Source organism: Triticum aestivum, chromosome 7D (genome assembly GCF_018294505.1).
Source record: "Triticum aestivum cultivar Chinese Spring chromosome 7D, IWGSC CS RefSeq v2.1, whole genome shotgun sequence".
Classification (NCBI taxonomy): Eukaryota; Viridiplantae; Streptophyta; class Magnoliopsida; order Poales; family Poaceae; genus Triticum; species Triticum aestivum.
Window position 1 is genome coordinate 605,855,735 of NC_057814.1, and position 25,316 is coordinate 605,881,050.

At 45.4% G+C, this 25,316-nt stretch overlaps 1 protein-coding gene and 1 long non-coding RNA gene across 2 annotated transcripts; both read right to left on the bottom strand.

Moving 5' to 3' along the window:
- Nucleotides 1-11,703: 11,703 nt before the first annotated feature.
- LOC123168473 (disease resistance protein RGA5) lies at nt 11,704-16,403 on the bottom strand. The gene is made up of 3 exons (XM_044586359.1): nt 15,558-16,403; nt 12,540-14,597; nt 11,704-12,038 (listed from the first exon to the last, which is right to left on the bottom strand). Exons 1-2 carry the CDS (start codon nt 16,355-16,357, stop codon nt 12,578-12,580), a joined length of 2,820 nt encoding a protein of 939 aa, XP_044442294.1. The 5' UTR covers nt 16,358-16,403; the 3' UTR covers nt 11,704-12,038; nt 12,540-12,577.
- Nucleotides 16,404-18,989: 2,586 nt separating this feature from the next.
- LOC123165875 (uncharacterized) lies at nt 18,990-24,268 on the bottom strand. Its single transcript, XR_006483218.1, has 2 exons — nt 23,690-24,268; nt 18,990-23,595 (listed from the first exon to the last, which is right to left on the bottom strand). It is a non-coding gene; the product is annotated as an uncharacterized lncRNA (long non-coding RNA).
- Between the last annotated feature and the right edge of the window lie 1,048 nt (nt 24,269-25,316).

The window sequence follows — 25,316 nt, forward strand, 5'->3', positions numbered from 1 at the left end:
GCATCAAGATGGCTTTTAGGATTTCCCTATGGGAGCTCCTTTTGGACGTTGAACTCGTGTACTCGCGGGCGCTCCGAAATGAACCTGCATTTTTTTGTTGAGAAATCCTAAATGAACCTGCATAGTGTTTGGAAGATTCCTTCATGGATAGCTTTACGTCGAGAGACGACCATATGGCCCACAGTGTGACCGCCATCTTCACGAATTGCTCATGTGATAATGTCTCGAGAAGAGAGAAGAGCCATTGTTTTGCATTAGGTTTCGTCGTAGCAACCAAACGTTGACCTAGTTCCCCATCGACTAGGGCCCATGAACAGCTCGATGTCGTGCATTCGAATTCCCGTAGCGAGTGCCGCCAAGAGTCCTCACATCTTCCTGTAGCGAGTGCCGCCAAGGGTCCTCACATCTTTGTGGTGAATGATTTTTCGAAAGCCGCCATAAAAACATTCTGATTTTTCCTGGTACCTCAGTTTTCCATAAGGATTTCCATGCCCCTTCTTCGTTCGTACCTGAAGAGAGCCAACAGAACCCTCAAGCCAAGCACTCTATGAAACCCTTCCGAGTAGTGGGCCTCCCAGCTGTGGGTCAATTGCTTTAGCCAAAGAAATCATAAGTTGTAGCAAACCAGGACATAACAAACATTGCTGATACAAAATCCTCCTTCGAAGATCCAATCGTACTTAGGCTGCACACGTGGTCATGCTACAGATTGAAAGATGGAAGAGACAACGGTGGTGGCGATGGTTGCCACCGTGGTGTCGCTCCCGAAGGACGCCGCCGCAAGATCCTCCTCTAAGTGGAGAATACAAGTATACAACCATTCTCTTCCGCTGTGCCATGACGTGCAAGCCATGGAGCCACCTTGTAGGCGGCGCCTCCTTCCTCCGCCGTCCGTGGTCAGATGATAGGGGGCGTCATTGACCTTCCTAGCTAGGTTCTTCAATCAAGAACGGATCGGACCCTGTATTAGGGACATAACCTTCATGACTTTCTACGTCTGGACTCCAGGACCGAACACAGACTCTGCTCCCTCGACTCCTTCCCCAACAAGGCCGACTCTTGCCTCTTCAACGGCGCGGTGCCGCTCACCACGCATTGCGGCCTCCTACTTGTCCACCAGGCTACTCGGCTTTCTTTGTCATGGGCGCTCGACAAACCTATACATGTTATCATCCAGCAAAGGCTAGGTGGAGGCCGCCGAAAAACCCAATTTTTTACACTACCATGGAGATCCACGAGTATACGAGTGTAGGCCAGTCTAGCATCCCGACACAATGGTGTGTCGTGGTAAGGTGCACTAGAGCATTGGGTACCAGTCGGATTTATACAATCTTGAGGTGAACATGGAGACGTTTCAAGTCTCTCGGACGTGGATGAGAAGTTCCGCAAACTACGATGAACCGCAACTCAAGATCACGACCAATGGGGCGCCCTCGGTGTTATTTCTGCAAGGCCAGGCCTTTGGCTAGAGATCTACAAGTGGCTGGACGGTAAAAAGAGTGATGATGGTGCTGCTGCTGGATGGCTCTGCACTCACACTGTCAAGTTGAAACCACCTAGGCAGATTGAAAGAAAAGCAATGCAAATATATTTGAGCTGAATAGGAGAGGAAAATGACAGAATGCTACTCGGCTGGCGTTGGAGTATTTCGACTTGTCTCGCTATCTCTCAAATATCTAGCCAAGCATTTCATCTCAAGATTCGATCAATATGTCCAATCGCAACCTACTATAGTAGGTAGCAGTACTACTTGCATCACCATCACCATAAATAAAAGGCTGCATTAAATGAAAAGGAGGAACGTATCACAAGTTTTACAATGAAGAGAAGAGGCAAAAATAGAAATAGTGGGAGAGCTGCAGATTGGTCCTTGCATATACCACGTACGGAGCGAGTGCATACAGCGGAAAATAACCTGCAAAGGGGAGGTGTTTTTGCCCTTGAAAACCAATTCATTTCTACATAGCCAAAGCGCCCATAATAAGGCAAATGCTCCTACCCGAATTAGCTTTTTGAACCTATTTAAAATTCTATCCAACCAATGACCAAAAATATTGGCAACACTCGTGGGTGGATACAAATTGGATGCTATTTGGATAACTGATCACGTAAAACGCACAAACTTGCATTGGAAAAAGAGGTGTTTGATTGTCTCGTCATGAGTACAAAAACTATAGTCCTTATTTCCTTGCCAATTGCGACGGACGAGATTGTCTTTGGTTAGCACATCCCCCTTTCGTAGATACCACATGAAGATTTTAACTTTTAGTAGCGTCTTCGACATCCAAATTTTCTTATTATTATTCACTGGGACCTCATGCATGAGCATACGGTCATAGAGTCCATTGTGAAAGACCTAAATGTAGTGAGGTTCCAGCGAAACACGTCCCGTCCTTCTGTCAGGTTAACCGACTCCAATATAGATAACCAATTTTGCCATGACATAAGACGGGGACCAATCAAATCCCGCCTGAAAGAAATATTCGGCGGGAATGAACTGAGCACCTGCGCCAGGGGATCATTCTTATTGCGAATAATGCGGTACAAAGCTGGATATTGTTCTCGATGGCTGGAATTGCCTAGCCGGTTGTCCTCCCAGAAACGAATCTCCGACCCATCTTTTATCGTGAAGGATCCAAAACGGAAATGGTGTTCCTTCGCCACCATTAGACCGAGGATGGTGCTACTGCCGGGTGGCTCGACACTCGTCTTGTCAAGTTGAAGCCACCGGAGCCCGAGCAAAGTGAAACAAGCTCAATGTACTTTAGTTTGTTATAGGGGAGAAGAGTGGCACGGTGCTGCTCAAGGGTCTCCATAGGCATATATACATTGGCGACCTTGAGACGGGAGCGATGGAGAGGATGACTGGCTGGGTCCGTGGGCTTAACCGTCATAAGCTCGTCTTGTTTGAGATGGACTGGCCGACGTTCTTCGTTTCCCGGCTTGGTACCCGGTAGAAGAATGCATGTGAGTCGACTTGACACGAAGAACCTGCACCGGGCACTTCTAGGTTTTCTAATTCTTGTTAAGCTGCAGTGAATTATGGTATTCGTCATTAGATCAAGCAGTCCACCACGCGTGTCGCTCGTTTTTACCAAGCTAAATTGCATGTTAGCACCTTTGCTCTTTTCGGTACAGTTTTTGTCTACGACTCTATACGTTCGGCGTATTCTCCTCAGAATCCAATATTGCAAGTTTACTTACTGAATACATGTACATATTAAAGAAAAAAAGATTTACAAGAACGATTTGACTTTCGAATATGATGGTGTTTTTTGGCAGGGAGAATATGATGATTTTTGACCTGCAACCTGATGAACCTGCGCTGGAATGGTGATGGGGCTACTTTTATTGAGTTTTTTTAGACGGAAAAAAAGTATAATTATACTTTATTCGTAAGTTGTGTGATATTTGACAAGTTTAGGAAGAACCAACTTCAAGGAAGTTCGAGTGGTGTTCGTTCAGTGGGAGAAGACGGTCTCATCGACTACGACGTGTCTGCGATGATTTAGTTAATCTCAAAATGTAGTGCATGCTTAATATCTTAGAGGTGCTCACAAAAGTGAAGTGTACGTATGTACGTTCATAGGAGTGAGTGTGTTCAAAAAAGAGGCACAATCACTTTTTAGAATGTACTCCCTCCGTCTGATCAAGAGTGTATGTTTGGCTTTAAAATTTATCCATAAAATAGTGTACTTCTATCTTCCTAATGCACTTTAAAGTAAAATAATAATAATTTTTTCTCATCACACAGTAATCAAGACCAATAACATTCTATACATGGTCTCCTTCATTTCTACATGCACTTACTACCTCCGTCCGGTGAAGAGTGTACATTTGAATTTAAAGTTTGTCCACAGAAGAGTGAACTTCTATCTTCCCAATGCACTTTAGAGAAGAAAAAAATATTTCTCTCTCATCACACGGTAATCAAGATCAATAACATTCTACACATGGTCTTCTTAATCTCTACATGCACTTAGCTTATTGGGGGTTGGGTAATTAAAGAGGAGAGGGATGGTGGTTCGCACATTTTCAATGCATTTTTTACTCCACTCCATAATTTGTTCTAAAATTTCTACATGTACACTTTTCACCGGATGGAAGGAGTAGCTCATTGAGGGTTGGATAATTAAAAAGGAGAGAGATGTTGGCTTGCATCTTCCCAATGCATTTTTTTTCTCTACTCCAAAATTTATCCTAAATTTTTTTTATTACATTTTTCACCGGACGGAGGGAGTACCCATCTCGGACTAATGTTGCCTTATTAAAGTTTTGCTAAAAATTTGCAGCACCGAAGCATTGTGCAGTTATGGGTCGGTACTACTCTGCGGTGGGAGAAAATATGCGGACATCTTGATCCGTCATGCTCTTTGGCAGAAAACTCCTTCGTCCTTTTGAGAATCAACCCGTAATACAAAAATCATTGTGTAAAACAATATTTTCGCAACCCGGAGAAACCAGAGGGCCGACTAGAATTAGAACTCCTATCCAATCCCCTCCGTAAAGACAGGTCCCCACTCTCTCCTCACTGCGACCTCGAGGTGCCGGCTCGATCACTGCTGCCGCATCCACCCCTACCTATACTGCTACCTAACGCGATCTTTGATCCGTCCACCCTCCTCTCGTGCTACGATTCATCTGTCATCTAACACGGGCTATGTGAGATTTAGCTTTTGAAGGGACATATCTGCAAAGTGCATGTAGTTGTGTTTTTTTAACTAGGGAACAGTATCCGCAACACAAAGGACTAACAATTATTGTTATGAACAAGCCAAGCGAGTTATGATGGAGACCAGTGACAATGGGGTGTAGATGCTAATGATCCTGACCCCTCGCGAGGTCATCAATCAACTCAATCTCTCGGGAGTACTCACAGGGTAGGGTGTGCGTGCATGATTCATAAGGGTGAGTGTATGCACATGTTTGTGTACTCCTGCGTCTGAACTGTGTTTCTAAAAAAACTCCTCCACCAGGAGGTGGGCCGTCGACCTGACTTATTCTCTCACTCCTCAACGCCAAGTTGATGGAGCCTATAGATAGATCAATGAATGGCGTCGTGACCAACTAAGAGGCACAAAAGGCAGGCGTGGAATTTAGCCGCTTGATATGGTACATCCGTACATGTGAGGGCATTCCTTGACTTTTTTCCGACTAGAAGATTACAAATTTAAAGTCATTGTGTGAATTTTTATTAAGTTTAGATTTAATATTTATATAAATGTGTAGTTGATATGCAGTATGTAAACAAAATCTTAGAAGAATTGCTGAAGAAATTATTTTAGGGAGTTACTACCTCCATCTAGGTTCATTGGCCCCCTTCATGTTTTTTGTCAAATTTTGACCATGGATCTGAATAACAAAATATAAGTTTATGTCACAAAAGTTATACTGTTGGATTTATATTTGAAAGAGATTTTGATACTATTTTGTGTATTAGCAATGCTAGTCTCAAGGATAAGTAACCACAACCACAGCCACCACACGTATGACAATACATGCTACACTTAGACCAACCTCATGCCATTGACGATGAGGCAAGCCACAGAGCAACCAAGCCACGTTGCTAACAACGCCGGAAACCTCAGCAACATGACCAAGACTCAAGGACAACATAGACCAACGTCCCACCACCCATTGCGCCAAGAAGAAGTTGGAAAGTGGACAACAACGCTTGGGCGGAACTATAGAAGGCATTGTCAAGAGTGTTGCTTGTTGTTTCATAAGAGTGATTGGGATTCCCCGGGTGTAATGGTGATGTAACCTAGCAGTATGTATTTCCCTCTGTTAGAGAATCAAGGTTTATTGAACCAGTAGAAGCCACCTTCAGACCAAGTGAACAGTACACGCAAAACACAAAACATAAAACACGCTTGTCCCCAACACGGCAAGAGGATTGTAAAGCCCATTGTCTTACTAGTTAAAAAAACGCAAGTGATAAAGATAGTTGGTAGTAAAGGCAACAGGGCATCAGAGAATATATTTGTTTTCAGTAAAGGAGAATACCCAGGAGGCCATAGGTTCACTAGTGGCATCTCTCTCAAGCATACAAGTGTGGTGTGGTGAATAAATTATAGTCGGACAACAATTAAATTACAATATTTGTATTTATGACTATGATCATTCATTGTATAATCTCATATAGGCACTACGTCCGTAATAAATAGACTATTATTCCAACTGCATCTACTACTAATGCTCCACTCAAAGACCTCTATCCAGCATGTATCTCGAAGTATTAAGTTTACAAGAAACAGAGCATTGCAATAAGCATAATGGCATATTGAAGATAGCAATATGACGAGACACCGTTGTTTTATCCTTAGTGGCAACAATACAATATGTGTACGGGCCCTTATTATCAGTGGGTTAGTGCACCACAAGATTGAACGGGCCACAAAAACACCACTTCCTCTGAAGAAAAATCCATCAAACATGGCCAGAGAAGACAGATAAATCAAAGAGCATGAAAGTGTTTCCCATTTAATTATAGAATAAGAAAACATCAAATGATTCAATTGTATTTAATGAACAGTCTGCTCATAATGTGATAATTCATCATATCCCAGCAAACACACCGCCAATTACATCGAACTGATCCCACTAAAAGTACAAATTTCCTTCTTGTGAAAAAAAGGGAAAATACAGCCTACGCTTCTAAAAAGTTACCTTCTTGTGCAAGCATAGATGGGCTTCCCCGCAACGTGCTTCTGGGCTCCAGGTTTTTTCTTCCTTTTTTCGCTATTCTTTTACATTAACCTTTTTTTCGGCTTTTGTTCTTCTCTGCGTTTTTTGCATTCGTTTTATTTTATTTCATGTTTCTGTTTTTTTTTTTTGAAAAAAGTTCGTCGAAACCTATTAACATAGATTTAGTTTTGAAAATCTCGATGCAAGAAATCCAACCGTGAAAAAGTTTCAGTATTTGACGCGCGGTTCAAGAGATAAATTAAGAAAAATAAATCACGAAAAAAGAAAAACTTTCAGGTAGCGACAAGTGGCACACATGCAGTGTGCCATTTGTCAAATCAGACAAGATGACGGAGTGACCATTTCAAGGGCTTCACTAGTGATTTTGGATTTTTTTTTTAAATTGCACATTTTCTGTTTTATATGTTTTGCAATATGTTGTGAACTTTTTCCCAGTATGTGGTGAACAGTTTTTCAAATATACGCTGAACCTTCTTTAGTATATGGTGATTCTTTTTTTGAAATACACACGAACATATTTTTATAGCATAAGAGCATCTATGGTCGGACTTTGCAAATCCGGCCGCCTGCGAATGCGACCAGGCGCGTCCGCGGACAGTGACCGGTCACGTCACAAATTAGCCACTTTGCATCCGCCTCTCTCATATTTCATTTCGTAGATCCATACAAAGCATGTAAAAGAAATCCTACCTACTACATCTACGTACTACCCTAGCTACTCTTCATCGTCGGAGATGTACAAGACGACGGTGTCGGGCGCCGGCTGGACGGGCGGGTAGGAGGGCTCCGGCTCATCCTCCTCCTGCTCCACCTCATCCATGTAGGCGAGCATCTCCGCCTCCTCCGTGGCCTGCTGCGCCTCCATCTCCTACCGGCGATGGCGTCTGGCCTCTACAGCCGACTTCGACCAAAGGGAATCGAGGATAGTCTGCTGCTCCGCCTGCAGATCCCCGTCGCCAGCATTCCCCACATCCTCCTCCTCCTCCAACTCCTCCTCCGGATCCACTGCATCCGGAGGTAACCACGCGGCGATCTGGGCTTCAGGCCTTGCCCAGATCTGCTCAAGGAGCTCGAGCCGGCGCTCCGGCGTCAGAAATGGCTCGCTCCTCACCCGGCGGCGTGGGGGCATGACTACTAGGCGGACGAGTGGAGTGGAAATTGGCGGCGGCGACGGACATGAGGAGGAAAATATGGATGGATGGTAGGGTTCCGGTGCCGCGATCGACTTAAATAGCCGGGCTAGGTACTACGCGGCCCGCCGGAGCTGCGCCACGCGGCGCCACCGGTCCGACAGAGGAGACGAGATTCGGACCACCGGGTTTCAGGGTGTTTCTGGCTGGGACCCCTTCGTCAGTCCGACGTGGCGTGCGTGCCCAGGCGCCCCCATTTCCCCCCATATTTGGGCTGGATATGAGGGGGGGTCAGCCCGGGCATTTTTGGCCCATTTGAGGCGACCGTCTGGGTCGAAAAATCGTGACCGGTTAGGACAGCCCGCCCGGACGATAGAGGAGGGTTTGAGGCGCCCAGCTGTAGATGCTCTAAGATGAACATTTTTATATACATTAAATATTTTCCAATATATGTTGAACTTTTATATTATACGATGAACATTTTTTAATACACGCTGAGCATTTCTATAAAACACATACTGAACAATTTTCCAAAATATAATTTTATGTGTTTTTAAAGGTCTCGACTTTCCAAGGCTTTTCTTTCCTCTCTTCCAAGGCTACTTGGGAAATTCTTCCTCCCCTCGATCTCCGCCAGCGAGCCTGTGGATTCGCCTCCCCTCCTTGTGCCGCTCCAGCGGCCGGTGGTAGAGAGGAGAATCCTGGTGTCTCGTCTCCGCCAGTAGATCGGTAGGGTTTTAGTCCTCGTGGGGGCGATGTTTGGAGGGATGGCGGCGCTCCTTCTTCGAGTCGGTCTTCCAGGCTCCGATCCTCCTCAAGTTCGTCCGTAGATTCCTGCCAGCTCCTTGGGGCGGCGAGGTTAGGCTTTCTCGTTGTGCATACGCAACAACGATATTTGGTGTCAGGTTCTTCAGATCAATTCAAGGATTCAACGGCGACAACTGCAGCTCTAGGGCGCTGGTCCTTAGGGGCACGTGCACAAAGACTTTCCGGCTATCATCGATAAGGTCAGGCCGGCTCCGGTATGGGAACGACAACAATGGCGCGTCGGCGGCTCGTTCTGGCGGCGGTAATGGTTGTTCGGTGGTTCATGGACTTGATGTAATTTTATTATGTTTGAGGTGCTTTATACTTCCGGTGATTTTTTCGGCAAAAAAAAAGGTTTTTTAAATATTTGGCTCCTAAAAAAACAATAGACTTCTTTGAAAAAAACGACTAAAACCAAAGAAGGAAAATAGATAGAAAAGAGCTCGCTGGCAAACTGGGCGAGCCCATCTTTAGCGAAGCGAGCCCTAGTTGAAGCAGATGTCGGAAAAGCGGTGGTGTCTCCGTGACTCCTGTTCGCATGTTCATCTCTCATACCCGTTTCTCAGCAAAATAATATAATAATAATAATAATAATAATAATAATAATAATAATAATAATAATAATAATAATAATAATAATAAAATCTCCCACTCCCACGCGCCGCCGTTGTGCCCCGTTGTCTCCGCGCCGCCAGTGCAAACTTTCGGGACAGAACTCATGGAGGATATATATATGCCCCTAATGGCTGCCGAGGCCAGATGCAGGATCGTTTGTCTGTTATCCCTTCCCATGCATTTGTTCGCTCTTAAGACTATTTGCTTGTTTACTGATGATGAATCTTTCGTCCCAAGATCCTATAGGTTCGCAGTCATTTGGGCATACATGCTCGAGAGTCGAGACTCCTGGTCGTCCTGAAGGTTGAAGGCACCGGCAATCAATTCAGCTTCGCCTGGTTACTGGTTAGTTACTCCCATCACATGGTCCCTCCCAACTGAACATACACACACGACACATGCCACTGGTTTCTGGTTCCAATCAGTTCCAAATGAAGCGATTCTGGGGACGCCTATAATTCATTTTTTTTCTATTACTTGGAAAATTAATACGCGGCCCCTTATTGCATTTGGCACCGGGGCCTCAAATTCCTTGAGACAGCCCTGGAGTGTGTCGTCGGACGTTGCAGCGGTGACTAGTTTTTTCTTTTTGACAAAGGGAATATATTTATATCACGAAGATACCAATTACACCTGGTTTCTGTATCAACAAGATGTCCAAAGACATCAAGGATACACATAGCCAAAAAAGAAAAAGTAAAAGAAAAACAACAGAAGAAAGAAAAAATACCCCGCCATGGTGAACAATACTAGCAGCAGCAGAACTCTAACCACCACCAAAGACAACACCTGGAATACAAAAGAGGTTCTTCAAAAGCAACGCCTCCAAGAAGGAAACAATGCACAAGCGTTGTCGTTGCCCGATCAAAGATCTCGGGTTTTCACCCAGAGAAAGTCCGAATTCACCCAAAACAATGCCTTCAACAAGGCCGTTGCCAGGTACAACGAATAAAGGCCAGACCTTGGGTTTTCACCCCGGGGATCAAGACTCGGTACTCGAGGAGCACCACCAAAAATGCAGTCCTCCAATGCTGCCGCCCCCGCTTGCCGAGGCCGCTGTTACAAGTCACCATACACCTGGCACACAATATTCATCGCATCCAATACACCCTTTCACCGAAGGTTAAGACCTTCAATCGCAGCCGCCATGACTTTCCCCACCTCTATCATTGCCTTGAAAATCTTGACTTAGACATGTCCCGTGGCATGGATAAGAAAGCGAAGCTTCGCGCCCTGTCCTCGTAAGGCCTTGTTGGCTGATAATATGAACGCGCGCGACCAGAACCTTTCCGATCTAGATATCCAAGGGCGACATACGCCAATCCATATGGATCTTCGACAGGGATGACCGGAACTCGTCAGCAGCCAGATCCAAGAGATCAATATCCGATAGAGCGATGACTTGGCAGAAGAAGATTGTTAGGGCCAAGATCCGGCAGAACCAGATTGGGGCAAGCGACACCATGGAAGGGAGGTCCACCTCGACCCAGCCCACCGCCGGACGGGCCCTCGCCTGAGCCGTCCAGCAGGATTCCCGCCAGCCGTCGGCGCGCCTTGCATTGCCGGCCATGGCCCAGATGCAGCGTAGCTGGCTGGATCCAGACGAGGCCGCCACCGCCCGGGGTTGCCCTAGCATCCACGAACAGGATCCTCCAGATCGTGGATCGGATCTGAGGGTAGATGAAGGTTGACCAACCTTGGAGATGAAGGAAGATGAGAGCCGAACAGGTGGATCCCGCCGCCGCCGTCAGCACCGACGGCTCCTTCGGCGGCGGCGGAGGAGATGGCCGGCTGTGGTGGCCTGTGTTGTGGCGGCAGGGGAGGCCTCCGGAGTCGCCTGTAGGAGCAACCCGGGAGGCAGAGTTGGCCTTCGTGGAGGTGACTAGTTATTTTGAATATTCATTCATCATCTGTTAGTAGCTAGAACTGATGCAGAGTGAATTGACATATCCTAGCTTTGTTAGTCGTGTACAGTATTGATGTGTATGACCTTCTTAGTAGTCCAAAACATAAGGTTGAGGCCGTGATCACTTTTTCCGAGGGACTTCTTTTGACGAAATTGAACGGATGACTTGCTTCTGAAACAATAGCAGAAATTAGTAGATCAACGTTGCTCTTGAGTTTCAACTGCTGACAAACATAAGACATGGAGGATCATTGTAATGGTGAGAGCATTTTGAGATGACCAACTCATCTTTTGGCTGAGTTTTAGTCTTTAAGATGGAACCATTCATATCTACATTGCCAAACAACAACAAAGACCTATAGACGACTGAAAGGGATACACTTGAGAAGAACAAGATCATACACTGGAGAGCAACCAAGTGAGGCATTCCACTGCACATTAGCACAATTTGCGCACCACGAATTACTAAAAATGGATTACTGGCAGACACTCCACAGTACACTTTTTATTCGAGCAACAAGTAGAAACCTGCCCGGGTCCAGTATCTCAGTGTGACGACCATTGTAACATTCACAAGGGCAGAAATACTTTAAAACGAAAGAAAACAGAAAAACACATTGAGGGTTCGCTCCACCACATCAATGGCCATTAACAGGCATAGAACAATGTATTCATGGGAAGAGGTAGCAGGGGATATCTTGTTCAGCGCATCAACACCCGGTGTTCGGGGTTAGCAGGTCTCTCCATCAGTCCTGCATTTCTTTGGTGCCATCTTAAATTGGGACTCTGCATCATCAAATTTCGAACAGACGCACTCCACATGACATGTAAACAAAATGTTCTTTGTGAAGATGGTAATTTCCCTGCTTAATCTGCAAGTGGAAAAAAAGACAGCTATTGAAATCTGAATGAATATGGTCTTTATCTCTTAAACTGTTAGTGCAAAAATATTCAAACAAAGAACGGCCGAATGGGTATACCAAAGATTAATCCTACATATATCAGATTACAAAGCTGTAAGGTAGATTCGATGAAACAGTCGCAATAATTTCATTAGCATAAGACCACATTTTTCAGAACTTTAGAACAACAACACTGTAATTCTTATTTCCACTTATCTTTCCATAATAACCAAATAAAAGGAAGGTAAGGTATACATGTTCTGTGCAAGTGAACCATATAAGGACATGCATGGCCATTATGCTTAGGTTGGTTGTTCAGTGTTTCAGAATCATTAAGAAAAAATAAATCTCCCAAACAAATCTCATGCAAAATCTGAAATGCTGTGTATAGATAAGCAACATGTTTAACTTTCACACAACAAGACGAGTAGAAACGAAATACAAGACCATGGAAATTATTTTTTATCATACCATTTTGATCGTGCATGTTATAAACATTGAACAAGAACTTAAGGTTCAGGATACCCCAAATTCTTGTTTATCGCCTTCAAGACCTCATCCTCAAGAGCTTGCCAAATGCTAGGTGGCCTTGGTCCATCACCGCCGCCAGTCTGCGTGGCCATGAAGAAGTCATGGTGGTAGATGTTCACCTTGCATGTCATGAGGCTCCCTAGATGCTCGATGCCTTCAAGTACAGTATCAGCCCGCTGCACTGCTCTTGTGTGACACTCCACAGTGAGATTTTGAAGCCTGGGTGTGGCCCCTGCCCTGAACTTGAGACAGGGCACTTTACATCTGAAGAAGAAGCCCTTAAGATTCGGAAATGCTGCACCAGGGATGACAACGCCCTCTGCGGGAAGAGACTTCCTAACAAATAGTCGGAGGTTCACCAGCGAGACCAGCTGGGAAAGAATATGGATACCCTCCCTTGTCATGGAAAGAATTTCAATTTCCAGACTTCTGAGGATGGCGAATTGGGTGATCCAATATGGGACCACTGAAAAGGGGCAGTCCTGCACATGTAATCTACGGAGTCGGCGTGGAGGTGGAGACCAGCAAATCAACACATCAACAGGGAGCCCTCCATTGATGATTAGGGATTCAAGGCTGCCGAGTCTGCTGAAGGAGGATAGTAGAGAATCACAAATGGCAACTCCACGTAGATGAGGAACATAGTGGTGTTGGGGTTTGGCTAGGGATTCCCTAAAGGACAGTTGACGTCCACCTGTGTTCCAAACAGATGCGCTCACATATAGCCTTAGCTCCCTTAGGTCGGCCAGATTACCGAGCCCCTTCATTCCCTCCATATGTTTGATATCACCTATTGCTAAGGTAGCTAAACAAATGAGGGATCTCATCCTTCCTATGTCACCAAGTAGCTTTGCAAAGACAATCAGATGCAACAGCGTCAAGGGTAACTCACCAATGTCTAGGTAAACATCTTCACTTCTTCTGTGTGCGATCTCCAGTGTCTGCAGATGTTGCAATTTACGCAATTGTTTGAGAAATCCCGTGCACCAAATGCCTACAATCCTCAGATATTTCAGTTGGAACAGGTTACAAATGCAAGACAGATCATAGTTCTCATCCCTGTCACCAGAAACAACAATATGTAGAACTCGGAGAAGTTGGAACTTTGAAACAGAAGGAATGCTTTGAGCAGGACCCCAGAAGTTAAATGACCTAGCTTGGGTGAGAGCTATGTTTTCCACCAGGTCATTGCATCGAGAATTTTTTATTTTTTGGAGGGATAACCGGCGAACATCCAGACAGCCTTTCGTGCAATGCAGATCATTCATTATAGTGACAAAGTTTTCTTCTGTGGACTTCAGTATGATAAAATCAAGCATGATATCATGGACTCGACAAGACAACACATGCCCGCAGTCATCAATATTAGCTATTTGGATCATGTTTCTATTAATCAGCTCACTGAAGTAACTTTCTGCAATATCATGTGGGCTACGACCATGCTTTTCAGTAACAAAACCCTCGGCAATCCATCTTTTCACCAAATCATCCTTCATTATTTCAGAGTCTTCTGCAAATATACTAAAATATAGCATACATGTCTTAAGGTCCAGGCATAAATCATTATAGCCAAGATTAAGCACATGCCTTATCCACCCTAACGCACGATGTCCTTCCAAATAGATAACAAAATGATTATGTATCTTCTCCCAGATTTCTATTGAATTTACCTCTTCATGACAAGCCAGTATGCTGGCTACGCTAATTATGACTAATGGCACTCCTTCACATTTCTTCAAAATTCCACCACGTACAGTCTTCAGTTGCTCAGGACAATTAAGAGGAAAAATCCTTCTGTCAAATAATCTTCTGGAGTCAATACAGTTAAGAGGTTTGATTCTGTAGACAAGGCCATGGAGAGAAGAACAACATGCTTGAGCTATATCTTCAAATCGTGTAGTTGTTATAACTCTACTGCCAAGACTGTTCTCCAAGAAGCAACCTTTAATAGCATTCCATGCTTCCATTGTCCATATATCATCAATCACAATAAGGTATCTGTCAAGTAATAAAACAAAGTATGTCATGCCAAGAGTATAAGACATAAGGATAACTATTACCACTAAAAAAGTTGAGACTATATGATATGTGAGGCTTTTGGTTTCTCAAGCTTACTTTTAATAAAATTTATGAATTATATAAAAAAATTGTATCATGGACGTAGGAATGTGTAACCAAATAATAGTTGAACAGGGTAGTGTGCGCTAAACCACTTTCATATAGTTTTACCTATATCTTATCTTTATTTTATTTTATGTAGGTACATATTTGACTCCACCTCCTGTTAACCACGTTGCTTTGAGAATTTTAAAGTTTGCTACAACTAATATACAGACAGAAATTTCTATGCAACAATTGTTTGTGTAATTACAGAGATATGAAATTTGGTTGAAAACCATTGTCCTTAACTTTGCAGATTATCAAGAATCTGGTTCATGGTTATATCAGCGTAATCTTTGCATGCATATATGTGACATGTATATGGTTTCAGATTTAGTTTGAACTTCTATCACTACTTCTCATTTTTTTTTTACTTTATTGATGTGCGGGTCTAGACCTAAACTAAAAATGGCTAAGCACCATTCCGCAAATTCTAATGAGCTACCCGCAGTTAGTAGTACATTTTATCAGTTACATCAGTCGTCCATGATCTATACACCATGCATCCATAAACTGTTGGATTACAAATCTAAACCGGCTATTGTTTTACAAGCGAGCAGACAAGAGTATTGGATATAAACGAACGGAAGAGAACATTCAAGTCTTTATTCATTCTAAGCCCATGGACAAATTTCATAAGATTTTCTTAACAATAACCAAACCGAATAAGTTGCTAACAAGTCAAAAGAAGTAACGTGAGTGTTGTTCAAAATATCAAGTAAGCTTCTGGTGTGGCAAACCTACCTAGTTTACCCAATTACTATGTAGATATAATGTTTCTAGTGTGAGCCCTCATACCTTTTGTCTTCTAGACTATTCCTGAGCCGGTCAATGATTAGCCGCTCATCATTACAATTGGTGTTTGGGTCCGTCGTTGCCGAATATATATCTGACAAAATCTTGGCTATATTTGGAATCCGAGACACCGATACAAAGGCCGTGCAATCAAACTGGCCTTTCATCTTGGTATAAACTTGGTTCGCAAGAGTTGTCTTGCCCATACCTCCAAATCCAGCAATGGCTACTAGTTTAAGTCGTTGTGTATCACCAACATCCATCCTCAGCAACTCGATGAGCTTCGCCTTTTGGGCATCAATGCCAACAAGGCTATCAGGATCTACATAGAGTGCCTGTAGACGAGGGTCAACCTCCACAAGGGCCCTAGAGCTAGGAGAACCAATGCACTCATCGGGCTTGTATCTGTTGTGACGATTGCTTAATTCGACAACCTGAGCCCTCAACTCTTCAATACGGTGGCCAATCTTGTACCGCGCCTTGATCTTCTTAAGCCTGCGCCTCAGTCCACCCTTGGCTTCATGCCTATCAAGCTCATGCGTGAAGATGTCGATGCAGTCTTCTATATCATAGGACAGCTCGCGCACCTTGTCACGCCAGTCCTTGTCTCGGGGAGTTAGCTCCTCCAGCCCAGCTAGCGTCACGAGCAAAGCACTCATGCTGCTCATCTCATGCCTCAAGGAAGTGATCTTCTTCCTCACTCCACCAGACAGTTTGTACTTCTTGTGTAGCAAGGCAGTGAGCTTGGGCAAGAGCGTCCTTATTGCTCCGGTCACCGCGCTCGCCACCACCGCCACCTCCATCGTCGGCACGGTGGTCAAGCGATGCCAAAGGCGCTATAGTACTGGAGGTATGAGTTTGAGGAAGAAGCATACGTCTAGAGGTGCCGTGTATGGGCTAATGTGCACACTCAGCAGGCTGGTTAACAATTATTGTTGCAAAAAGGTTGTGAGCTGTCGAATAATGTTTCCGCGTAGCGTTCACCGCGTTGACACTGGATGTGGGCCAACCACTCTAGCTGCGTGAGCTGACACGGCTGCTAGGAATCCGAGGCAAAGCTGTCCACCTGCTCTAACATTCATCTCCTCTAAACGTCTGGTAGGAAAATTTACTCTAGGCCAGCCTCCTTTTTGAAAAAAAAAAAGGAAAAACTGCTCTTTGCTTCTCAAGTAACATGGGACAGCTTTCTCGATTACCAGCTGGTTAACGATGCAAAATGCAGTGTTCACACGGAGTATTGTTTCTACATTAGAATTAGTATTTGCTGCATCAAAGTACGTACGTTAATTTGTTTGTTTTATAAACCTAACATTGAAGTTAGCATCTTGGTTAGTGAGCAAGCGGTGCTACCACATGAAGATCTGCTTTAAGACTTAAGAATCACCCATCAAACTGTTGTGTTTGACTTTGCGCGGTCCGAACTTCCAAGCACCTTCTGGCCATGCTTCGATGCAGCTTCGAAGCGTTGGCTAGGATCTGAGAGGGCGTTTGACTTTGGGTGGTCTGGCGCGTGGGCGCACGTTACCTTCCCCCTCTCCGCATTTATACTTATCTTCATCTCATTCGTCATCTTAGCCCTCGAGGCCAAGCAAAACCAAGGATACTCCCAATGGCTACTCGCCATTGCCAAAGGATCGTACTAAGTTGGCAACTAAGCTAAGTACCGAGTGAACATCTAACTAAGGGCCTGTTCGATAACTCTCCTGCTCCTGGCTCCTCCAACTTCATATACCGAGCTGGCCCGCATGGCCTAACTCCTGGAATTGCCCAAGAGAAGCTAGCGTACTGTTGTAGTACAAACTAGATTATGTGTGTTGCGGCGCCTGTCAATTTTGACGATAAGATGCAGGAATTTATAAATTATATGAAGGTATGCGAGATGAGCTTTTAATGCTTCGAACTATTTATTATTCTAAATAACAAAAAAATGATAATATTACACTGACAAAAACATAAACAATATCTGTCAAACGATGATCTTGGAGAAAGGAGTCAGTGGACCAAATCCAATCATTAGAAAATATCAGGTTTGGAAGTTAGCCTCTCACAATAATAACACAAAAACGTTTGTAGAAGTAGAACATTGTTGACAGGAATTCCTTCAAATGTCCTCGGATCTTCTTTAGCAGCAAGTTCAACTTAAGTTGTTGGATAATAAAAGTAAATACTTTTAAAAAAATACTACTCAAAAAAATACTTTCAAAAAATCGGCCCAGTCACGCCCCCGGGGGCCTTTTTTTCGCCGGCTCGGGCCGAAATTGGCGCCGGCGGACCCAACCCGAACCCGGCGCGCTGGGGGGCGCCGGGCGAATCGTTTTTGGCGCGAAAGCGCCGCGGGCCAGCCGCGTCAGCGACACCGCCCGCCTCGTCTTCTCCCGACGACTCGGTTTCCCGCGGGGAATCAATGGCAAGGCTGCCGCCGGTCAGCTTTGCCATTGATTCCTCACGGGGCGGCACGCCGACGCCTCCCCTCCCTCGGACGAGTACACACGGACGCGGCGCGGCTATATATGGCCTCGCAAGGAGGAGAAGGCCGACGATGGCGGCGACGACGGCAACTTCTCAGACTTCAACAAGTTTTTTTTCTTAGTTTTTATATGTAATGGCGACTCGACTAAAATCCGCGAATATAAGCCCAAATTTGCCGAAATTTGGCGTGTTTTAGCCGAACTTTGCGTAAATTTGCTACACAAATTTTTTTCCCTGCGCCTGGGGCCGGCCCTGGGGGCGGCGGCTGGGAGCCAACTCGCCCCCAGGCCCATTTTTTTCGCCGGGTCACCCCCAGGCAGCGATTTTAGGCGCCCCCTGGCAGGCCAACGACTGAAGATGCTCTCATGGTCACGCTTTCGAGACTTGCCCAGGATCCACTTTTGCATTTTGGCCGGCCAACGACAGGGGCGTGGGCGGCGCGAGCTAGGGTTTGTCGGACACATGGAAGTGTGTGGAAGCTGATTGCAAGTGCACTAGCCAGTCTACGCACACGCGATTGAAATAAAAAGGACCCAGGCAGAGGCATCTGGGTGGATGACATGGGGGCCCCATCCACATGTTTGGATTAAATGGGGCCGATGGGAGTTGGTTGGTCAACTAACAGGCAAGCCCCAGGACGAACACCCACAGGTCCGTCTGCACGCAAATCCGGTCCAAATTTGCACTAAAAATGCATCAAGCCAGACAGATTTTGCGCCCAAGACCCCTGGTATTTGTCCGTCTCGACGCAAAGCGTTGGAGTTGGCCTAATGGTAGAAAGCTAGAGCGAATATGTTCCTTTGTGCTCCCAATTTGGTCCCAAATGAATGTTACATGACTATTTAGTTCCATGTAAGTGACGTGATACGTTGCAAAGACATTAAAATAGAGAATTCAGCCTACATCGTTGTGGATAGGCAATACAATCCAACACACAAAGGGCGAAGTGGACTTTTTCTCCGGGTGTAGAGACCATACGGTATATTTTCCGCAGCAGTTGCATCGACTTGTCTCGCTGACTCTCAAATATGTAACCAAGCATTTCATCTCAAGACTCCATCAACATGTCCAATCGCAATATATTACTATAGAACGCATTTTTCAACTTTTCGAAATGTGTATTTCGACAATGGGTGCATATGCACGTAGGAGCAAAAGGGAATATCCAATTACTATAGTAGTACTACTTGGCATCACCATAAATAAAAGGTTGCAGGAATGAAAAAGAGGAACATAACACAACTTTTACACTGAAGAGAATAAGAGGCAAAAATAGAAACAGGGGGGAGAGCTGCAGATTAGGTTGCACATACTGTGTACCAAAAATAGAAGGGCAGATTCAAAACTATCTATATACATCAAAGACCAAATGTAGTATATTCTTTGCTGATGCTCGAGAAACATCAGCAATAATGTAATAGTATTATTGCTGATGCTTGAGGTGCCATAGTTCAGAAAATGCATGAATGAAAAAGAGCAATGTAGCACAATTTATACAATACCACAACCAAGGTATGAGAGGAAGAATAACCATGCGCGAAATAAAATGCAGGAACGACTAAATGGGGGAATGCTGAGCAAAGAAACAGAACATATGCAAGTAACAAAGGACATACAGTTGAAAATAATAGCATAGTTTGAACAAAAGATGTGAAAATCTCTGCTTGCTTCCCGGGCCCTTGGCACACAGGATTGTTTTTTATTCAAACAAAGTAGAACCTATTGATGCATCACTAATTCAAAGCACATTCTGAGCATGTAAGTGTAAAATAGCTCAACATCCAGTTCGCCATGAGCGTATATCCCAAGTGTCTAGATGATAACATATACTACAGTGAGATCCCAATACTGCTATAAATCATTAACATATTGAGAAGAAAAACCAATAATATTCAGAAATATAGATGAAGCACATAACCACAGATTGTAGAAAGAGAGGTCATATTTATTAAAAAAATATGGGAGACTCAGAGTTGGCTCGTCTATCATATGGGCAACCCACTCTGTAACCGACAAGTTTAGTGATCAGCGTTTGGACATGCCCTTAAACCCATGTGAAGTAGCATTCAAATGGTTGCTCACAGAAAGCAAGCCGTCCCGATTTGCACACTTCCAGTCACACAAAACCCTAACCCTAACCCATACCATAAAAACAAGCAATGGTACCTGATCTCAGTACACCTCTGAATGAGCCTTACTCATCATCGCCGTCAACAGCACTTAGCGCCAATCCCACAAAAAGAATAACAGAGAGAAGCCAATTGTCAAAGAACAAAAGATGACCAGAAACCAAAAGAGAATCAATGAAAGCAGGAAGAATCACTATATCGGGAGCAAATCATGATCTGGTGGACACAAAAATTGGACATGCATAAGTAAATGGCTGAGACATACCCCCATCTCAACACCATGACTGAACTTCTGGTAGAATGACTTATGGACATACTCCTATTATTTTTGTGAACAGAGGGAGTAATAGTTAGCCGCTAAACTGGTTACTTTCTGTGACACAAGCCATCCTAGTTTAGCACCAACTGAATCAATTCAGGTGTTGGATAGAAGCTCTTGCAAGGAAGCTATATCATCACAGCCATTCATGAACATGACACGAAAGAATCAGTAATCTTGACATCTGAACTTGCCCTATACGTCCCTTAAATTGAAACCAGTAAAGAGTAACCAAAAGAAAAAACTGATAAGTAGATAAAGAGTAGGGTAGAAAAGAATGAAATTATCGAGTCAAATAGCAATTGAAACAAGCAAACTGACCCAGCACCAAATAAGATAGTTTCAAATACTATCCAAGGGACTTAGGAACAGCAGAATCAGCATAGCAATTCAAGAAAAAGGAAGAACAGAAGACAAGAATAAGTGCAGCTGCAGTACTATTTCTCAAACAACAGAACTGGTTGACATACTGCAAAACCAACAAAATGTTAAGAAATAGGTAAAATATAAACTTGCAAAACAGTCCTTTGTATCCACCAGAACATGATTTTACCGAAAGAACTAATATCATAACCGAACTATCAACATATATTTTATCTATACATGGATGCCAGTGAGCAAGAATAAAAATTCTCAAACAGGAAAAGATCAGTTCAAATTTTGTTGAGGAAACGATCATTTGTACTCAGAAGTAGCTCTATTTAGCAAGAGGCTCGGAGTTGGCCCATTTATAGAAGGTGGTATGGTATTTTCGCAACAAGAGGTTATAAGAAGTAAATGCAGGTGTATGACAATATTGTGATTTTCCACGTATGGGCTTCTATAAGCATTAATATGATCATCAGCAGAAAGCAAATTTGAGGCCAGTTAGCAGTTGCTGTGCTGGACAACAGTAGACAAAATATTGACAACTGGCCAACTTGAATGTACATCACTGCCAACAGTAACCATAACCCATACCACAAAAACAAGTGATGGTATCTGATCTCGGTACACCGCTAAATGAGCCTTATTCGTCATCTCCATCAACTGCACTTACCGCCAATCCCAAAAAAAAGAATAACAGGGAGAAGCCAATTGTCAAAGAACCAAATATGACCAGAAACCACACAAGAATCGGTGAAAGCAGAAAGAATCACTACATCGGGACCAAATCATTATCTGGCGACACAAAAACAGGGACATGCATAAGAAAATGGCTCAGATATACCCCCATCTGGACACCATAACTGAACTTCTGGTAGAATGACCATGAACATATTATATTTGTGGACGGAGGGAGTAATATTTAGCCGCTAAACTGGTTACTTGCTGTCACACAAGCCATCCTAGTTTAGCACCAAGTGAATCAATTCAGGTGTTAGATAGAAGCTCTCACAGGGATGATCTCACAGGGAAGCTATTATCATCACAGCCATTCATGAACATGACAGGAAGGAAACCATAATCTTGACATCTGAACTTGCCCTATATGGCTATTATCATCACAGCCATTCATGAACATGACAGGAAGGAAACAATAATCTTGACATCTGAACTTGCCCTATATGACCGTTAAGTTGAAACCAGTAAAGAAGTGAGGAGTGACCAAAAGTACAAACTGATAAGTAGATAAAGAGTATAGTAGAAGAATGAGATTGTCAGAAGTCAAATAGCAATTGAAACAAGGAAACTGACCCCGAACCCAATAAGATAATCTCAAAAAACTATCCAAGGGACAGCAGAATTATCACAACCATTCAAGGAAAAGAACAGAAAAGAAAAAGGCCGAATGCACCAAACCGGTTCCCACCATGGACAACAAATTCATGAGAAGGCAAACCAAACACCACGAGAGGTGATTTGTGTGTAGCTGCTCCTAATGAGATAGCAAATGCCACAACCATGACAATTCATCACTTTTAAACATAAAAAGGCGATAGGACTAAATAAATGTGTGGAGGGCACAATATTAGTTGCATTGAGATTTGAGAGGGCTCAGATTCGCCTTTGATAGATCATACAACCTAGCTCCACCATCTTCTTTCACCAGATCAACCCCCACCATTGAAGTCGAGCTCCTCTGGTTATCACTCAACAGAATGACCATCCAAGAGAGAGCCGTCAATATTCGGTGAGAATGAAAAGGTTCTAAAAGAGGGGGGAGTGGGTTTTTGATGCCCACAGCTCCTCGAATAATCGAAGAAAAGTTTATGTCAGCCAAGTTTTATCATCATCGCCACAGATAAGTTTCCAACATGGTTCATTTCGTGCTGAGCTTTTCCAAAAAGGGTCAAAACACTGATTTCGGCCGCAACATGGTACACACATGCATGCATGCATACGTCACTCTGGGGTTGAGAGTTCTGACACCATTGACAATGTCAAGGCCAAGATCAAGGACAAGGAGGGCATCCCCCCTGACCAGCAGCGCCCGATCTTTGCCGGCAAGCAGCTGGACGATGGCCGCAGCCTCACCGACTACAACATCCAGAAGGAGTCCACCCTTCACCTGGTGTCACCTCCGTGGTGGCCATCCATCCATCAGTCTCACGAGCTGCTCATACCTGGCCTCGACCGACCAAAGCTCCCCGCTCGAAGGACACCTCTCAGACAAGCTGTACGGTTCCCAGCCCACGCCACAACCGGATCCAAGGCAATGGAATGTCGGTGGCTGGCGGCACCATAGCGACAGGAACTGGGAGGGCGGCCACCGAAATGATGGGTCAGTCAGCAAGTCCGGCTGTAGATGCTCTTAGTACCCACCACCACCACCACCACGGCTGTCTTGATTGCTCAAGACATGATTATTTCAGCAACAATCTTCATCATCGCCCCGCCACTATTTTCTCTGATGAAAAAGAGGTTGCACGCCAAGCAACATGACCATGATATTTCTTTACAGAGGGAGTACCCATCAAATGCATGCATGCGTGCACGCATGAGGAGCTGCTCATACCTGGCGTCAGCCGACCAAACCTCCCAGCGCGGAACACGCATCAGACAGCACCGTATGGTTCCCAGCCCACGCCGCAACCAAATCCAAGCCAAAATGGAGCGGCGGTGGCTGACGGGGCTGTAGCGGTGTGATACTGAAGCGGCGTCCACCGGGAGGATGGATCAGCGATCCGGCACGAGCGCTCGCCTGATTCGGGTTAGGGTTTGGATTCAGGTGCTGGCGTCCACACCGAGGGAGAGAGTATGCAGGGGACCAATAAACCAGACGGAGGTAGTAGTACCAAATCCGAAGAAATCCATGGACGGCGGCTCAGATCAGATCCCGCGTCGGCCCGAGAAAGCCCTCGAGCGGGAAACCCGCCGCTCGGTCCCCAGGCCGCGCGGCCGCGGACGGCTCCCGCACCGGGGGCGGCCCCGAGGGGCCTCCAAGCCGATGCGCGGTCCGGCGCGGGGGAGGGGAGGGCTGGCCCCGAGGAGCGGCGAGTCCGTCAGTCGGCCGGCTGCCTCCGTCATCATCGCCGCCGTCTGGGGAGGGGCGCGGCGAGCGGGACGGGCGGGGTTCGATCGGATCTAGCCAGAGCGGTCGCGTCGCCTGCTCTGCTCCGCGGCCGCCGCGCGCACTCCAACTGATCTGAGGTAGCGAGCTAGCTAGGGTTAGTCGACGGGAGATGCAGATCCAGATCTCCGCTGCAGAGGGGTGAGTGGGAGTGGGGAGGCGCAGGCGAACGCAAGTGGCCACTAGACTAGAGTTTTGACCAAGACTCCAAACCGGCCACCCTCGCCAAGGTTTCCAAAGGTTTTCGTATACACGGCCGCCGGTAGAGTTGAGGACATGAGTTTTTGTATATACCACTCGCCAGGTTCTCATATACGCGGCCGATCAAACAAAATACTACGTACTACTTAGGTTCTATAGTACCTCGAGGCTGGCTTAAGTTCCTTCGATCGCTCGTCCGTAAAGCTGTTGATCAGCGATGGAGCCGCGTCGAGCTCAGGTCAAGAGGTGATCTGTTTCATTTTCCTTAGCGGAGAGGGACATGCGCTGGTTTTTGAATAGCACGTATATACACTCACCGCCGGTAGAGTTGAGAACACGGTCGGACATGAGTTTTCGTATATACACTCACCAGGTTCTCATATACGCGGCCGATCGAACGAAATACTACATACTTACGAAAAATCTACAGTACCTCGAGGCTGGCTTTAAGCTCCTCCGATCGCGCGACGTAGGGAGTATCTCAACGAGGCATGGACCGTGACGAGACGACAGTGACATCGCTCCCGGAGGACGTGGCCAGCGAGGCCTCCTGCGCGCGCTTGAAGGACTTCGCCGACCTCTTCCGGCTGCGCCAGGATGTGCAAGCAGTGGAGCCGCCTCGTAGCCGACATCCGTCGCTGTCGGCCAGACCACACGTCGTCGTTCATCTCCGGCTTCTTTGTGCAGAAAGGCAGAAAGATGCACCTCATCCCGATTCCGGGATCAGTGTTCGGGCCTCATCGCCGCTTCCTTGGCTCCTTCTGTCGCGGCACTCTCGGTCGCGCAATACCGCTCGGGGCGCACCATGGCCTCCTCCTAGTGCGTCTCCTCTCCTCCGACGCATCAAGCATCATCCATCTGGTTGTGTGCAATCTGCTTGCCGGCACATGCGATGAGCTCTCGCCGCTACAGATCAGCTGGAAGTATGGTGACAGTGGCTATGTCATCTTTACCGATGCTAACTGTTCCTCAAACGGTAAGCAACATTCCTTATGGCCATGGCCTACTCGACTCTTGTTCAAAGTTCTAGTCATAAGCAGCGATAGCAATCACCGGCCATGCATCCTTCACACGTTCTCATACAACGAGGGGAGATGGAACCAGCCTACAAATTTAGGTCGCGAGGCTAAGAATTTTAACAGCAGCTGTGG

Coding starts and splice junctions, on each gene's coding strand:
- LOC123168473 (XM_044586359.1), bottom strand. CDS start 16,357: ATGGAGGTGGCGGTGGTGGCGAGCGCGGTGACCGGAGCAATAAGGACG. Junction 14,598..15,557: donor AATAGTCTAGAAGACAAAAG/GTATGAGGGCTC, acceptor ATTACTTGACAG/ATACCTTATTGTGATTGATG.